Genomic DNA, 12,141 nt, shown 5'->3' with positions numbered 1-12,141 from the left:
TTACAGCGTGTCCTAAAGCTAGAAGAAATTTATACGATTTACTTGCAGTTCAACCTGACATCTCTCTCTTCCTCTCATCTACTCTCTATCTCCACTTCGCCTTGGTTGAGGGAGAAGGCATTAGTTATTAAGAGTTCATTTTGTGAATGGGTGATGTACTTTGCAGCCCCTTATTACATTTGCAGTTTGCTACTTGTCTGTCTTGCCGACATAGTGCAGTAAGTTATGCTACAAACTTCAAGGCTGACCTATACTATACAAATTTTACAACATTGTATATTCATTGATCATCATTTCTTCAGACCAAAACACTGGTTGGTTTTGGAATGTAGACATGCACCCTGTATCATACTTTATAACTAGTATCTTATAATGTTGAAAAGCTTTTGTAGTAAAGACTTATTAATATAACTCTACCACAATAAATATTGCTGCAGAAAATAGTGTGACAGTTTGCCCTGTCTCACCTACTTTTTGTTATTAATTTTGTGAGCTCATTCTAATTTAGGCCTTTACATATTTCACATATAGTGTACGTGCACCAAAAGCTTCATTGTGCACTTTGTTCCTGCTTAATGATAGTCAAAGAATAATTGGCATTGTTGATCGCTGTAAAAGACATTTAAAAGTCACGTTTTTTCTGATGCCATTTTTTAAACCCTAGTTAGTGTGTAATGTTACTATAATAACATAAATAATACTTGTAAAATGAGCTCAAAGCTCAAAGTTCACTGCCAGGTAATATATTTTCAGAATTCGCCTTTCAAAGCCTACAGAACGACCGGTTTGGACTACAATCTTCAACTTCCTTCAATGACGTCAGTAAAACTAAACTTTTTTGACTAAACTCCACCCACAGAAATACGTCAGTCACCAGCTAAGCTAACGGCAAGCTAAGCTGCTAATGCTATCGAATAACAACACACTAAATAAGCTACACAATCAGAGCTCGACAAGTATTTCTAAAGGAGGGACTTCATAGAACGAGGAAGACATCAGCCTGTTTTAAGGACAGTGAAAACAGCGGTATACAGATAAGTAAATTGTTATATTGCGCACTGTAAACACAATCAAAGCTTCAAAACCACAGAAAGAACGGGACCTTTAAACTAAATGTGCTGTGCTCATGCACTAATGTGAAAAGTTGAATGTGTGCTAACACTAAACACAACTGGTTCTGTCCATGGTTCTTAATATAGCACTAGCATGGTGTTGCTGTCCATGGTCCTGAAACGCTTTTTACAAACTAAATGTGTATCAGTGTGTGTACTTGAGTAGCTTTAGAGATCATAGATGAAGAGATCATCCTTTGAGGAAATCAGAGATCTATACTCCAATAAAAGGTTTTGGGTTACACCCATAAAGGTTTTTCAGTCAGTCCCTCTTGGGAAGCTTTAACTCTCAACTGGCATTAGTTCTTTACTCTGTGAGATATCAAATACAGTATTATACTCTTTATGATTGATCTTATCCAATCTGATGCAACAAGAACTTCCCTCAAAATTTATACACTGAACACTTCATCTTTGCTCTCTGACGTTTGTCTGGCACGTCACAAAATGTAAAAAAAATTATCATAATCTTTATTTGTGCTTCATTCTTTTACCAGTTTAAGACAGTTTCTGTGTGCATTAAGTCTCGAATATTCTTTGTTACTTTCGTTTCAGTACTCTTACAACAAAATCTTTTTAGCTAAAGTATAAACACGTATAAAATAAGCAGGGATTTCCAAAGTGACAGTCACCTAAAGTCAATTGTTTAAAATGCATAGACCCTGCCCTGCTGCTACTGACTATTGTCAGCAAAAACTGTGTGTGTGTGTGTGTGTGTGTGTGTGTGTGTGTGTGTGTGTGTGTGTGTGTGTGTGTGTGTGTGTGTGTGTGTGTGTGTGTGTGTGTGTGTGTGTGTGTGTGTGTGTGTGCGTGCGTGTGTGCGTGTGCGTGTATGCGTGCGTGCGTGCATGTGTGTGCCTAGTAATTATTATGGTGTGGGGACCAATTGTCCCCACAAAGATAGAAATACCAGTCAATTTGTGACCTTGTGGGGACATTTTAAGGTCCCCATGAGGAAACAAGCTTATAAACCAAACAGAATGTTGTTTTTTGAAAATCTAAAGTACAATAAAGTTTTCTGTGACGGTTGATTAGGGGAAGGGTTAGGGGAAGAGAATTGTACAGTATAAAAACCATTACGTCTATGGAATGTCCCCACAAAACATGGAAACCCAGCGTGTGTGTGTGTGTGTGTGTGTGTGTGTGCGTGCGTGCGTGCATGTCTGCGTGCACGCATGCGTGTGGGTGGATGTGTGTGTTTGTTTTAGGATATTCTCTATTGATTGATTGAAATTCTTTGACAAACTCAAAAATCAAACCCTAGCTGACATTTAGGTTTGTATCACATTCTTTATGCAATCAATCGGCATTTCATCTCACATACCAACAGCCTAAAACACATCTGAAAGGAAGCAGAAGGGCCTAAACTCCTTTCATGTTACTGATGCAGGCACAATTGCATTAAAACTATAAAACTGAAAACAAGGTATTTCATTTCTTGAAAGTGGGGTAGGTGATTTTGTCCAGAAACGCTGCTGGTTGAAAATCTTTTCACATACTGATATCAATCACTAAGTTACAGTTTTTGTGCTAGGATCATTGTGCTAGTTTTGATTGGCCTACAAAAAAACTAAGAAAAAGTCTAGAGGAAAAAGCAGAGTTTGTGTGGTTTGGCTTTGGAGAGGATTCTGAAGGGAGCTAGCTTTTATGCTTTCAAAGCTAGCTTGCTACGAAATTGCTATATTATACCTTTAATAGATGCAACTTGAATACAAAAACCTCAGACCAGATAATATAATCAGAGACCAGCTCTCATAACTATCTCAGAGCAATAGACCTAACTTCATAAAGTAATTTTTGAAGACTGGCACACTCTAAATTTATTCAAGAAATATTTTCTTGTTTCCTCTCATCCCTGCACAGAGAAATCTTGTCTGGATTGTGGTACAGTCTCATTCCAACCCGAGCACAGAGGAATACTCAGTTGGTTTGTGATACAGTCTCATTCAGCACAGAGAAACACAGGCTGGATTGTGATACAGTCTCAATCAGCACAGAGAAACACAGTCTGGATTGTGTGGTTGTCTCATTCAGCACAGAGAAACACAGGCTGGATTGTAATACAGCCTCGTTCAGCACAGAGAAATACAGGCTAGATTGTGGCACAGTCACACACCAACAAAGAGAAACAGCCTGGATTATGGTAACGTATCATCTAGCACAGAGAAACACAGGCTGGATTGTGGTAAATTCCATTTCTAGCACCGAAAACGCAGCCTGAATTGTGCTACAGTGGCTTTATACTTGGGTCTCTCCCTCTCTCTTTCCCCCATGCATGTGTACTTGATGATGTGGGTGTGTACCTAAGCTTTAAGTATTTCTTGAGCTGTGTTGGTTCTGATATTTTTTGAGTGTGAACGTGTGGGTTAAGGGTCGTCTTTTCAGATGCCGCTCTTGTTCCATTACTGCATTTGACAAATACACACATATAGCCTGGTTTTTAATCACTGTGCTGTCTGTCAATACTCACCTTCGACATAAACATTTTACATACCTGAGGCCATCTGTTATTCAGTGATGCATTTAAGAGTTTTCAGTTTGACGTTTTGCTTATTCTCTCTAAACATTGGCTCAGCAATAACATGCATCTGTGGTTTATCCACACCTGTGGTTTATTCACTACCCACCTTTCCATTTAGTCTCACCCTCCACTGACCCTCAGGTACATACATTTACTTATTTGCCATATAACGTATTACCTGATGTGTGTCCATTACGCACACACACGACTACCATGTTTCAATAACGTGTCTTTTTTCCCACAAATTGACTGCGTTTTCTCGTTGACAACCCATTATCCTTACATCTGTGCTACAAACTGTGCTATTCGCTCAGTTAACCCTTGCCAACCCTACGAAACAGTTTCCAGCGGGATGTTCAAAAATCTAATTATATTTTAAATTCGTCTGGATTGCGTTTTGAGTCACATTTTCTCGTCTACGCTTTGGAAAAGATTGAGATAAACTTCATATTAATCCCAGCACTTTGTGCCAGCACCACATATCAGCTGGATGTCGCATGACCGGTGCCCTTTTCTTCATCTACCCGCATAAACGGGAAACAAAACAGCCGCTTTCAGCCGCGCGCATGATCTATGGGCGCGCTTATGCGGAGTGACAGGAACAAGGCGCGCTCAACTCATTGTGCTATTCACTGTTCTCTGACAGAAGACTCACGAGACTGCATTTACACACATACAGTACACATATAGATGACTATCAGGTCTAATCAGAAAATAACATTAGATTGTACGATACCACGTCTAAAGGGAAAATTGTTGGAGTGGGACACACACCTGGTTTTTGCCCCGCTGTCCTTCTTCGAGTTCCGATGAGCTGTTCATGGTTCCCCATCGATCATTGACCATTCTCCGGAGAAGAGTCAATCCTCAGGCGCCTGTCAGTTACAGGCGGGGTGAAAACACAAGACACTGGGTCCTTCAGTCGCTTTTCTTGCCAGTTATTCCATAGAAACAGACAAAAAACATTTGTGGGAAAGGATAGCGAGGAGAGAACGAGAAGACACGGATCTAGCCTCTACTCCGGGACCACACGGACTAATTCTGGTCGAAAAGGGGCGGCGAAGAATCTAGCACCGCACACATCGTAATATCATACGCACTCGGTTAGGAACAATAATAAAAACTTAACACATTTCCTTTAAAACTTCCTTTTTAACCTCCAAAACGAGAAAGTCCGTTGATATTCCACACCAAACAGCGGCAATTAGAAAAAACGCGCGAAATGAACTCGTCGAGCGCCTGTATAATCCATACGCCACTCCAAAGACGGAAACTCTTGATGCTTCTGTCAGAAAGTGGATATTGAAGCAAAAGACGTGCGGTCTTGAAGATTAATATTAGAAGTGACCTAAAAGCACGTATATTCCTTATGAGGGCTGCGCGTTCGCGGGAAGGTTCGGAGAGTTGTTGTTAAAATGTTGCTTGAAACGCGTGCTTGCGGGTGGTGCGCAAGTTGGTTATGATTTGAAGGGAATCCGTTTTCCCAGGGTGTCCAGTTTGCAGAACGGAGCTGGACAGATGACAACGGATTTCTCGTTGATGTTTTGACAAGAGTAGCGCGCAGGACAAATTAACAGGGTTCCTGCTCTCGTGCCAAACCACTCGCTCTCCTCAAGCTCCAGCCGTTAAGCGCGCTCCCGTCGCTCGCTCAATTTCTTCTTTTCCCTTTCTGATATGACTTCTCCGCACCCTCGTCTACTCCAGGAAACTCCCACATCACTGCGAGGAGCTCAAAATGCGACAAAACGACTCATCAGAACAGATTGTGTGTGCGAAATAGGTCTGACTGACAAACCAGAACCTAAAAGCCATTTATGTGAATGCCTAATCGTAATATAAAGCACGCAGTTTAAGCCAACCAAAACGTTATAATTGACACAGATGTTTTTCTCATGTTACTCTTTAAAAAGCATACCCCTTCCATTATATATGACAGCACAGGGATTCATCTGGACTTTCATATATTCCCAATAGTGTCCCAATTGACTCACCCTATGAACTTATAAAAAATATACAGATGCAGTCCAGGTGAGAGGGCTCAGTGATGACCCCCAAACAATCTGCAAATGCAATATTATATTATATTTATATTAAACAACTTTGTGTGTTTGTTTGTTATTTACACATAAAGAGAACTACAGCTACATGCAATTGGATTTTTTAAAATAAAAGTCATTGTAATGGAGGACTGCTTATTTGGCCAAGGGGTATGATTAACACATTACCTGTTGAGAGTCCCTGATTAATAAAAGCCTGTTTTGCATTTCTAATAAACCAAGTAGCAAGGGCAAATTTGTTTGCATTTTATTTTGTGATTTCACAGGCTTGATTTGCATGAACTGCACATCACTATTTTTAATAAAAGCATTTATTTAACCCATCTGGCCTCAAGTAAGAGAGGAAAGGTTTTTCGTAGGCAGGCAGATAGCAGCAAAAGTGGGCTGGGGCAAAGGGCAAGGAAATGAAAGTTTTAAAGTAGCTCTTTGTTGGGTAATATATGGCTACATAAAGAACCTGTTACATCCATGGATCATTTTTAAAGAGGGGGCAGGCAAAATGGAAAGCAGATGCAATCTGGTAAAACTGTCATGAATGTGCAATAGAAGAGTAATGGAAGATGTGTGTCTGAGAGCTGTGTGCATATAGCGGTAAGCCCGGTCTGCCTCTCTCATTTGTCAGAATCCACACAAATCATATTACAGAGCTATACCAACATGCAATATTTGCAATATTTCAGACTATACAAATAAATACAAATGAAAAAGGAACGGTTATAAGTTGAAATTTCATTTGTGAAGTCACACCTAAAACATACCACTACAGGTTCCTGTACTATACACCAATTTAAAGATTTAATTTTAAAATAAGATCATGCACCCCACCTTTAAATATATTAAAATACAGACAGTGATCAGGAAAGCAGGATTTTTAAATTCTATTTGACCAATATAACACAAATACACTCACCTAAAGGATTATTAGGAACACCTGTTCAATTTTTCATTAATGCAATTATCTAATCAACCTAATCAGCCAATCACATGGCAGTTGATTCAATGCATTTAGGGGTGTGGTACTGGTCAAGACAATCTCCTGAACTGCAAACTGAATGTCAGAATGGGAAAGAAAGGTGATTTAAGCAATTTTGAGGGTGGCATGATTGTTAGTGCCAGACGGGCCGGTCTGAGTATTTCATAATCTGCTCAGTTACTGGGATTTTCACGCACAACCATTTCTATGGTTTACAAAGAATGGTGTGAAAAAGGAAAATATCCAGTATGCGGGAGTCCTGTGGGCGAAAATGCCTTGTTGATGCTAGAGGTCAGAGGAGAATGGGCCAACTGATTCAAGCTGATAGAAGAGCAACTTTGATTGAAATAACCACTCGTTACAACTGAGGTATGCAGCAAAGCATTTGTGAAGCCACAACACGCACAACCTTGAGGCAGATGGGCTACAACAGCAGAACACCCCTCCGGGTACCACTCATCTCCACTACAAATAGGAAAAAGAGGCTACAATGTGCACAAGCTCACCAAAATTGGACAGTTGAAGACTGGAAAAATGTTGCCTAGTCTGATGAGTCTCGATTTCTGTTGAGATGTTCAGATGGTAGACTCAGAATTTGGTGTAAACAGAATGAGAACATGGATCCATCATGCCTTGTTACAACTGTGCAGGCTGGTGGTGTAATGGTGTGCGGGATGTTTTCTTGGCACACTTTAGGCCCCTTAGAGCCAATTAGGCATTATTTAAATGCCACTGCCTACCTGAGCATTGTTTCTGACCATGTCCATCTCTTTATGACCACGATGTACCATCCTCTGATGGTTACTTCCAGCAGGATAATGCACCATTTCACAAAGCTCAAATCATTTCAAATTGGTTTCTTGAACATGACATTGAGTTCACTGTACCACAGTCACCAGATCTCAACCCAATAGAGTATCTTTGGGATGTGGTGGAACGGGAGCTTTGTGCCCTGGATGTGCATCCCACAAATCTCTATCAACTGAAAAATGCTATCCTATCAATATGGGCCAACATTTCTAAAGAATGCTTTTAGCACCTTGTTGAATCAATGCCACATAGAATTAAGGCAGTTCTGAAGGCGAAAGGGGGTCAAACACAGTATTAGTATAGTGTTCCTAATAATCCTTTAGGTGAGTGTATCTCTGAAAGCTAAAAGTTTTTTTTTTCTTTTTCAAAAATTACTTTTGCTCTGTAGTTTCATAAAGATGCACTCATACCAGAAAGTCACATATTGGCATAGACAGTGTGTGAACACTTCAGTGTAACAGGATTGAAGATGTGTGGAGTCTAAACCCTCTTGGGCCTCAGGCAACAACCTGCCACATGCTGAGACTACTTGATAGTGGACCGAGGGGAGCTTTTGGATGCAGGTGTGTATGTTAGTTGAAGCGTCCAGTAAGACTCGCATCTCAGCCAGAAGCCTTAGGCAAAGGACAGAGCAGCACTATTGGCAAGACTTAAACTCATAAGTAGGCGTGCCCACATTCCCTGTTTGTCAGCTTGTGAGTCTGATGGTTGTGGGCATGTGGGCACCATCTTTCGGTAGAGTGCATTTTTTGTGTGATTCGCGTGTGTGTCTATGTAGCTTTGCGTTTTAATGTGCCCTGTTTTTTTTACCATAAAGAACAGCATGTTGCTCAATGTGTGTGCATGTGTGCAGTGTGTGTACTTGCATGGTTGGTGGAACACAGGGACAGAAGCAGAGGTCTGTGAAGAAGCAGCGCTCTCCTTCAAATGCCAAAGCCACAATTTGTAAAACATTTGAGTGGTGGAGGGAAGGAGGGTGGCAGATGATGTGACGGCGAAATAACAAGAAGAAATGTCTGCAGAAATTGAACGATGAAAACTGGATGAAAAGTATACAAAAGTATATTTTCTCTTTCGCCTTTTCCCAGCAAGCACATACTCAAACACGTCTGTGACAACCATCCCCAGCTAGTTTAGAAGGAGACAGTTAAACAAGACTTCAAATGATAGGCTTCGTGGCTGCACTGCCAGTCACGAAATAGCCTAAGTCATTTACACTCCCAAAGAGATAAATGTAAAGAAACCGGAAATGCAATATAACCAGCACCATACTCACATTCAACATCAGGGGGGAATCAATACAACCTCCAGGTGGACACAGGAACGGCCCTATTAATATATAATGATAGTGTGAGGGAGAAACTGATCGAGAAAAGAATAGACCGCAATGAGCTGTATATATTGTAAACCTTGATGACGGAGAGAGAAGCAAAGACGGGAGGGGATTTTCCCCACTGTTTCCTAGGATTGGTGTGGAATGAAGCTGTATCTGCTGCAGTAAAGAGAGAAAGATTCCTTTTATTGATTCCCTCTCACATCACATACTCTCCGCTCTCTGCAATTCAGCATCTCTCTCTTTCTCTCTCTCTCTCTCTCACACACAGAAGGGCTTGGCACATGTAAAGGTGACATTCACTGATGGTGTAATTAGTGGCTGGCAACTCACATGAGGTCAGTGATGCTGATGATGTGATGAGGATGTGATCATGATGTGTGAAATAGCACTGATTATTCTTACAACAAAAAAAGTAAATGGAGGTCCACTGATATTAGATTAAAAGCTTTAAAAGTCATTGATTTCTGAAGAAGTGATGAATTAAAGAAAGAAGATGGACAATGTGCCCCATAGGTTATTTTGAGCCAAATGGATTTTGCATGCAAAACTCAAAATCAAAGAAGTGTCCATTAATCTGTTACCTTCTTTTAATCTGTTCAATATGCACAATATTATTAATTCTGTGCTGCATCCTTGTCCTTGTTGAGATTTTTGCCGTTTTGATAGTGTTTTGATCATGTTACATTACTTTATTAATGTATAATTACTTTATTATGCAGTCAGCCAGCCGCAGACATCAACGTCTGAGCACGCTCACGAGCTTTGCTGTTGCGGCTGCATTGGCTATCTGTGGAATTAAAACGTGTAAGAAACGCTCACAACATTTCCAATCTGGTACGGTAATGCGCAGTTAACCTCCTCTGTGTAGAAAATGTATGGTTTAAAACGCGACTGTCTCTGCGTTTTATTAGTAGATTCTAGATTCATTTTCTTGGTACAACGCCAAAGTTCGCCAGAGTTCACGGGGCGCGGAATCACACATGCTCACATATGAGGTAAAATTGAATGCAAAAAATCTGTTTCTCTAATAATTTTATCTAAACATATTTTTTAAAATTAGTATTGAACAATAAAATCAATTACGTGGCTATAGCTTATGTCATTTTCATTGTTATATACAGTACATTATGGATTTACAATTATATTAATTTCATAGGATAATGCAGTTGTCATTATGTCATTAAACAAAACGTAAATAAACAAAACATGCCATTTCAGTTGTAAATATGATGCCAATATGTCATTATTCTGATTGAATAGTATTTGATATAAAAGTTAGTCAACACTTTTATTTTGGAGGTTTTTGCATGAAGGCGCTCAGATTGTTATATAATATATTTCGTTTGATGTCTGTGTGCACAAATTTCTGTGAGCTGTGCACACTGTGCTCCCTTAAAAAAATTGGTGCATGATGCCCCTGAATGCTGATGGAGGAAGTGTAGTAATATTTTTAGCATTTAAGTCATGGGTCTCCAACCCGGTTCCTGGAGGGCACTTGACCTGCAGATTTCAGCTCCAGTTCCATCTATATATCTATCTATCTAATGTGTGTATATTCATCATCACAGATACAGATATGTTATTACCTAAGCTGATTTTAAAAGAAACGTGTGTTTGGACTGAAAAAAACTTCCTTTTGACATTTTCTTTCTCTCAAGTAGCTCTTTTAGATAAATAAAAGACTTTTAAAATGAAAAGTGAAGTAATATCAGATCAGCAAAAAAGGTTAAACTGATAAGCTAACGACAACCCGATTCAGTTCTTTCACATCACACGGGTCTCTCCATCTACGGTTTCTGCCTCTGTGATTCCACCACTCGTGCGCTGTCTGTCAGCGCAGGGTATCACTGAGAGGTTCATAATTATGTGAGATATTCCCTTGAGCTCTACTCTGGAACTTCCCATTGTTTCGGATCCTGGAATTCACAAAAAGCCAGAGGGAACATGGGAAAAGATACATGCTGGAAGCCATTTTAAAAAACATCCAAACATCCAAATCAAAGTATTTTAATGAGCTTTGATCCTTAAGGGACCAAAATTGACCATCTGTACACTGTAAAAAATAAGCTGTAATTATGCAGTAACTTACTGTAGAAGATAAAGACTAAAAATGTTTCATGTTCATTTAACTTTAAACAAACTTTTGCCAGTAAATAACATAAATATAAAATGTACAGTAAGTTACTGGCAGCTAGTTGCCAGTAATACGAGCCCAGTCTCCTGAAGATGCGTATAAATAGCACGAAGTGTAAAACTCGTGCATTACATACGCCAAATTCCACTTTGGCGTGCATATGATACGCCAGTCCTTCCCATTCACTTAAACGGTGCATCTTTTTTTGTCATTTTATGTATTGGTTTCTCAAATATTTTGCTTTTTTTACCATTTTCGCTTGGGTTTAGGGTTAGAACAACTTTTTGTTATAAAAATGACATCCTAACCCAAACCCCAACTCTAACCCCAACTCCAAGCGACCATGGCTTAAATATGAACAAAATCATGGAGAAACCTGTATATTAAATAACCTCATTAAGCAAATCTAAAATCTAACCCTAAACCCAAGTGAAAATGGTTTAAAAAACAGAAAAAAATTGAGAAACCAATAAATAAAACGACAAAAAAAGATGCACCATTTAAGTGAATAGGAAGGACTGGCATATCATATGCACGCCAAAGTGGAATTTGGCGTATGTATTGCACGAGTTTAACACTTCGTGCTATTTATACGCATCCTCAGGAGACTGGGTAGGTAATACCCAGAAATACTGTAATTTCTACAGAATGTTTTTACAATGTAGGTATATGAGATGGATATGTGTGTGTTTGACTGTTTAGTCCACTATTTTAACAGTTTGCCCAGTTGTTAAATCATCGCTTTAAGAGGATGTGTTTGGTTGTAATGAATCGTATCATTTGACAGCCTCGCTCTCTCCCATGGCTCACTTTCATCTTGTCATCATCAACTAAGCTGTCTCTCGTCGTAACTCAAAAATATAACAAGTTAACCTTTTGAAAGCATAACAACTATATTTAAAATTTATGGCATTTCACTCATTCTGCAAGCCCTCCTGTTAGGGCACAGGGTTTTTTGTATTTCCCTAAAGGGAAAAGGAAATTAAGGGTAGAAAAAAATAAAAGATTCAAACACGACATTATTATTATTTTATTTCATTAATTTCATTCCGCAGCCCCTGCTGAGAACCCAAAGACGGATTTCCTTTGCTGTCCTTTTGTCTTTCTGTCATGCAGACAGAAGACATTGTTCTCCTTGATCATTCCAGGTGCAAAACTGACCCTTAAAGTGTTAAAATGGCACTTACCAGGAAAGAGC

General features: G+C 39.5%; 1 protein-coding gene across 2 annotated transcripts in view; it reads right to left on the bottom strand.

Moving 5' to 3' along the window:
- The window catches only part of fibcd1b (fibrinogen C domain containing 1b), a 110,788-nt gene extending 105,397 nt beyond the window's left edge, over positions 1–5,391 (bottom strand). Inside the window, exon 1 of one of the 2 annotated variants that reach the window (XM_055199613.2) lies at positions 4,408–5,391. In XM_055199613.2, the coding sequence (XP_055055588.1) occupies positions 4,408–4,479 (72 nt within the window). In that variant the 5' untranslated portion in view covers positions 4,480–5,391. The remainder of the gene's footprint in view (positions 1–4,407) is intronic. The other variant, XM_055199614.2, reaches the window with a different exon arrangement.
- Positions 5,392–12,141: the final 6,750 nt, after the last annotated feature.

Source organism: Misgurnus anguillicaudatus, chromosome 22, assembly GCF_027580225.2.
Source record: "Misgurnus anguillicaudatus chromosome 22, ASM2758022v2, whole genome shotgun sequence".
Taxonomy (NCBI): Eukaryota; Metazoa; Chordata; class Actinopteri; order Cypriniformes; family Cobitidae; genus Misgurnus; species Misgurnus anguillicaudatus.
The sequence above is the reverse complement of the archived record's forward strand: the minus strand, read 5'-3'. Positions and strand labels throughout refer to the sequence as shown.